The sequence below is a fragment of the Euleptes europaea genome, chromosome 2, assembly GCF_029931775.1.
Source record: "Euleptes europaea isolate rEulEur1 chromosome 2, rEulEur1.hap1, whole genome shotgun sequence".
NCBI lineage: Eukaryota > Metazoa > Chordata > Lepidosauria > Squamata > Sphaerodactylidae > Euleptes > Euleptes europaea.
Genome location: NC_079313.1, coordinates 71,949,151 through 71,955,150, shown reverse-complemented (window position 1 = coordinate 71,955,150; position 6,000 = coordinate 71,949,151). Strand labels below are relative to the sequence as shown.

Sequence of the window (6,000 nt, the reverse complement as noted above, 5' to 3'; positions counted from 1 at the left end):
TGTTGAATGGGGTAATAGTCGAAAGAGAACACTTCATTACAAGATTCCATTAATTGACAACAATAATGCCTTAAGATTTAATACTAATTAATTCAAGACATTAATGATAATCCATTAATATGAGGGAGCTGACAATGTAGAAACGGAATAAAATATATGGTCTATTGTAACATTGTAACAGTTGGGCAGGCTAACAGCTTACATAATGAAAATTAATGGCTGATAAATTGAAACCAGCAGAGAAAACAAATGTAAATATGGCTGTTCCTGAACACAAAGAAAAGGGCACATATATTAAATATAGCTATGCTATTGCCACATGAGGAATAAGTAGAATTATGGGCCCATGCTGGTGAAATGTTTTGATCACAGAAGATTGGACCCGGTATAGAGAAATAATGTTTAAAATCCAGATCTTCAGAACTAACAAATTATTAGTAATGTTTTATTTCAATAGGAAGATAAAAAGTTCGGCAGTCCCCCAAGAAGATGTTTCACAGATTCAAAGAGAACAGAAATACTTGTGGAGTACTATCACAGGGACAACATTGCAAGTGGATTGCTACAACAGGGGCAAGGGTCTACTTAGCAGCCGATTTCATTCTAGATGTATACATTCACCAGCTACACAGCAGAAATGTATCCGATGTATGCTGATAAAGACTAAGGGCGGTGTGAAAATAACCTGGTACATTTTCAATTTCTGCCCACTATTTAGGCACAAGTACAGTGAATTAAGAGTTGGGATGGGTAAAAATGGCAGCATCGACTAAGATGGGTTTCACTAATATTAAGCTACACATAGTAAATATAAAAGTATAATCAAAATAAAGAAACGCAAAAGATTGTGAGGACCCTGACAATGAAATAGATTATATAGATTAAAGGTCCTGTGCAATGTGTATCAATATTTCAACAAGTCTATTCATTAACACTATCCTTAAAAATGTTACAGAACACAGTCTTTTGCAAATACTTACCAAATAAAGGAGCAAACCAAGGGTCACTTGCATCAGAGTAATCTTAAGAATTTTAATGAGAATACTGATACATGGGCTACAACATTGGCTGCTAAGTTCGGGTGTTATGCAGCCAAAGCTCAGAGCTTTCAAGTCTCATGGATTTCAAGGGGAAAGTATACATCTTTTATCTCTACATAAGAACATAAGAAAGGCCCTGCTGGATCACACCAAGGCCCATCAAGTCCAGCAGTCTGGTCACACAGTGGCCAACCAGGTGCCTCTAGGAAGCCACAAACAAGACGACTGCAGCAGAACCATCCTGCCCGTGTTCCACCGCACCCAAAACAATAGGCATGCTCCTCTGATACTAGAGAGAACAGGTATGCAGCATGACCAGCATCAATTCCAACTAATAGCCATGAATACCCCTTTCCTCCATGGACATATCCACTCCCCTCTTAAAGCCCTCCAAGCTACCCATGCAACTTAAGCATTTTTGCACTTGGGCAGGACTTTTTGTTGATGTTGCTTTTATGTAGAAAAATGTATTTAATTAGTTCAGTTTGCAACCTATTCACCTTTCCACTCAATAAGGGGTTGGCTTTTTTCATTACATTGATCTTCCCACTTTTGGCAATTTGATATGTTTTTGTGTAACAGAGATAATTTAAATATATCATACATATAATCATGTAGCTTGACATGAACACTTCTTCCAAATATATTTCCTAATAATAGAATTATTATAAGATACAGCAAGGCTTCCCCCTACCTTTGACTTTTTTTGCATTTTGGTTAAAATTTATTTGCTTAATTAACCAAGTAATACTCATACACTAATTTCATACATCCTACCCTCCCCCAAAGGAAAACAAGATAGGAAGCGCAATCCTAAGGGGGGTAGTTGCACTGTGGCTGGGGGTGGCACAGCCACAGCACAGCCAAGCCACCTCCTGAGTGGTTTGCTACGCTGCAGCCAGCAAGCCGAACAGGAGCATTTCCTGAATGCCTGGGAAAGTGTTGCATGCAATTCCACAGGCTATGCCACCATTTTTGCTGATGTAAGTCCACGCCAGCAAAAGGGGGCGTTCCCGGGGCAAAATGTTAGCTCTGCCCCCGGGAACACGCCCTCTGGTGCCGGCGCGAGCCCCTGCAATGGAGGTTTGCTGTCACTGCGGCTGTGCCAGCACTCATGCGTGGTGCTGCTGTGCCGCTCCCCATTGCCGGCATAAGTAGCCCGGTGCTGGCACAAGTGACCTTTTCGACAGTACAAGTGGCAATTATGCTGGCACCAGAGTCATGCTGCCTCCTAAGCCCATTTGCGCCCCCCTTAGGATTGCACTGTGAATATTATTTTGTTTCTCATTAATATTAACTCTTCAAACTGGGATACGATCTGCTATAATAAAGAAACTTACAGACAAAAACAGAAAAACTATATTGCAAACTTTAAAACAAATGTTTAATAGTTGTATTTCTGTGATGACTTGCTATGTTGCACTCCAAACCTAATATTTTGTAAAAAAAATTGAAACCTTGCAAAATTATATTGATGCAGTTTTAGGCAGTAGGTATGGTTGGTTTGTACGTTTTGGGCTTTCAGAACCAGATCCCTGGAGGTACACATTTCTCATAATGAATAAATAACCAAAGTGTGCAATGAGGAATATTCCTTAATGGACTGTAGTTTTATATTTTTATTATTTGGTGAAATAAACAAAGTGCTTAAAAACAGCAGAAAAAATAATACAAACAAGTGCCAGAATGAAAGAAAGAAACAACGGGAGGGGGTGGCTGCAATTTCTTCCTCAATGATGAACAAAGAATTTTGGGGTGTGCTGTCTGAAAGGTTTATAATAGCTGGTAGTCAATATCAGCTTATTCCTGAACTGTTAGCTCATACCGGTGATTTGGTACTGGCCTATTTTTGAACATTATTTAGATATTCACATCATCAGCAGTTCTGCACACTGCAGTTTTAATGGAAAATACTCCCTAAACTGAATCTGAACTGAGATCCAAAGCAAAAAAAAAAAAAATTAAAAACCAGTAAATAAATATCTTGCATATATGTCAATCTATATTCTTCAAACAAAACCTTACATCTTATGAAAGAAGTCAATAAGTACCAGGGGAAAAGGTCTCTGCTTTCTACTGCTACAATACTGTTAAATCTCCAAGGCTGAAAATGTCCCATTTATTTATTTTCTGCCTTAAAAAAATTAGATGGTGAAGTAGAAATTCAAAACACAGGAAGAAAATGCATATATATATGAGAGCACTGGTTCAGCAAGATATCAAATATACAGTATTCTAGTGTCAAAAGTATGGGCAGAAATGTCCAAGAATTCTTGGTGAAAAAGGGGGTAATTGAGGAGTAAAAATTCTACTTGACAATCACTCACATTCTAACAGTGCATTAATTATAACAAAAGCCAGATGGTAGGTGAGCAACAGAGTCATAGTGTTCAGTGTTTACAGCAGAGTACTTTTCTCTGCTCATTTAAATGAGGTTGGAAACATATAGTCACGTATAGGAAACTTTTCAAACAGCGCTGTTTATTCTTTCTTCCTGGCTTCTTGTCAGAGGCAGAGTTGTGACATTGATTTTTGAGTTAAATGATAGTGCACGGCGATTTGGGTAAAGTGTTCACCATGCCTCACTCTTTATCAAAGGCTTAGTTAGTCCTCCAATCTGGCTTGAACTATTCTTTTGCCTCTAGGAAAAGTGTTTCTTGAGGGTACAATTTTAACTCCAGTAATGATTTATTTGGATCCAACTGGGTCACCTGTGGAGATAAAAAAGAACACCTGAAAAAGCATGCCCAGGTAGTCTTCCTATACATTTTCAGAATCAGATTGATACTCATTCCAGTGCTGTTTAGATTTTTTTAATGGTCCAGTAACAATTGCACCCATTCATTCGTGTAATATCCATTCACAAATTAAGAAAATAGTTCTGAATCCTACATGTCATTTTGAATAGATTATTGGGACTTTACACATACAACTAATAAAAACAAATACATAACACGCCCAACAACATTTTCTGCATAGATTTAAAATATTTACTTAATTTAACTGAAGTTTCAAGGGTTAATGGACGATACATTATTTAATAATTTGAATCTGGTTTAGTGAAGCATTTCAGGAAGCATTTAACTCCTGTCTTTTGTAATTTCATTTCGATTGCACAAAGAGCTTCACCTGCTACTTAAATTCTATTGGAATTATTATATCAATAGGATATAAAGACATTTTACCAGTTATATTCATTTTTACTAACGGTGTCATAATAAGACCATAAGAAAAGCCCTGCTGGATCAGACCAGTGGTTCATGCAGTCCTGCATCCTGTCTCACACAGTGGCCAACCAGTTCCTCTGGAGGTCCATCAGCAGGGCGTAGAGGCTGAGGCTTTCCCCTGACGTTGCATCTTGGCACTGATATTCAGAGGCTGACTGCCTCTGAATGTCACCATGGCTAGTAGCCATTGATAGATCTATCCTTCATGAATCTGTCTAATCCCCTGTTAAAGCTGCCTGTGGCCATCACTACATCCTCTAGCAGCGAATTCCACATTTTAATCACTTGTTGTGTAAAGAAGTATTTCCTTTTGTCTGTTCTGAATCTAATGCCTTACCCCCATTCCTCCCTCAACACTATCCAGTGTTCTAGCTTTGTCTGAATGGTGTTCATTTTCATGGCTTTTAAAATTTATCTTACTGTGTTTACATGAGTAACGGTAATATGAGTAACGGTGAATTTCTTTTCATATCCTGGTATAATAACGTTTATGGATTTTGAGCTGTAACTATCTATACATTTGCCCACCAGCATAAAGCACTTTTGCTTGTGCAAGGGGTGAAGAAATTTTTGCTGATTCCACCCTCCTGTTGCAGTCTACTGAGCTCCCCAAAAATATGCTGTTGAAAGAAGAGGGGCCCTCAGAAACAGTGTGGAGGGTCAAAGTGTAGATCTTCAGTTGAAGGGAGAGAACAGTAAAAATCACACTTCCTAACACTGGTCAAAAACAAAATGTGGATCTGACTCATAATTAATTGCCACCTCAGATTAAAAAATCATGATAATTAAGAAAGGCATATCTTACTTGAATACTACATTCTCCTCAATCCAAAGAAGCCAATATGGATGCATAATATCAAGCCACAACACCAACTCAAAAAATAGGGAGAAAGAAGTGGGAACTGGGTTCAGTCTGGATGCCTCTTATCCACCTAACAGTGCTGTAAGCTCCGATAGGGCAGGTCGTATTTTAGGCAGAGCAAACACTCGGCCTTCTGTCGTGCTCGTGGTTCCTTTGACAAGAGCTTCAGTAAAATGTAGGATGAAACATACATAACACTCCTCATGCTTTACAGTTTTGCTACATATACATAGTTTTGAAATATTCACTTTTTAAATAATAGGAAAAAAGATGGCATGGATTGTTATTATAATGAAAGCATTTCTGTTGAACATAATCATGACTGGTCATTTTAGCATCCATTCAGTTGCAAGCAGAGTCATTTCTTACAGTTGACTATTTCATATCACAGAATAACTGGCTGTTTGCTTATGTGTATAGTAATTTGTAATGGCAAGGAAACCAAAAGTGTTATAGCATCTTAGACAGTAAATTGGATTATGGAGGTATGAACTTCTAAGGCAACAGCTATTTTCTCAGATGCACATTATGTATTTAATAATCCCCATTTTAAACAATAATGTTCCTTCAGTAATGTTGCTTTTAAAATCCTGATTCTTGAACAGAATAAATTTACATTTGTAATTCCTCTATAACATGAATAACAGCAGAATTTCATACAAAATATTTAAATAACTCAATGAAAAAATAAACTGTTGTGATACACTATTATCTATATACCGATTATGCATTCTAGAGGACAGGTCACTATTGTAGAAAATAAGCCCGATGAGTTTTTAACGGTCAAAATACTGAATTGAAATTTGCAGTCAGTGAAGAATACTAAGGTTTTTTGTTTGTTTGTCTGCTTCATATTTAAAGTCATAGCATT

The 6,000-nt window shown here is 37.5% G+C and overlaps 1 protein-coding gene across 1 annotated transcript in view; it reads right to left on the bottom strand.

Moving 5' to 3' along the window:
- Positions 1-2,984: 2,984 nt before the first annotated feature.
- The window catches only part of FAF1 (Fas associated factor 1), a 243,967-nt gene continuing 240,951 nt past the window's right edge, over positions 2,985-6,000 (bottom strand). Inside the window, exon 19 of the mRNA XM_056844462.1 lies at positions 2,985-3,751. Coding sequence (XP_056700440.1) covers positions 3,668-3,751 — 84 coding nt within the window. The 3' untranslated portion in view covers positions 2,985-3,667. The remainder of the gene's footprint in view (positions 3,752-6,000) is intronic.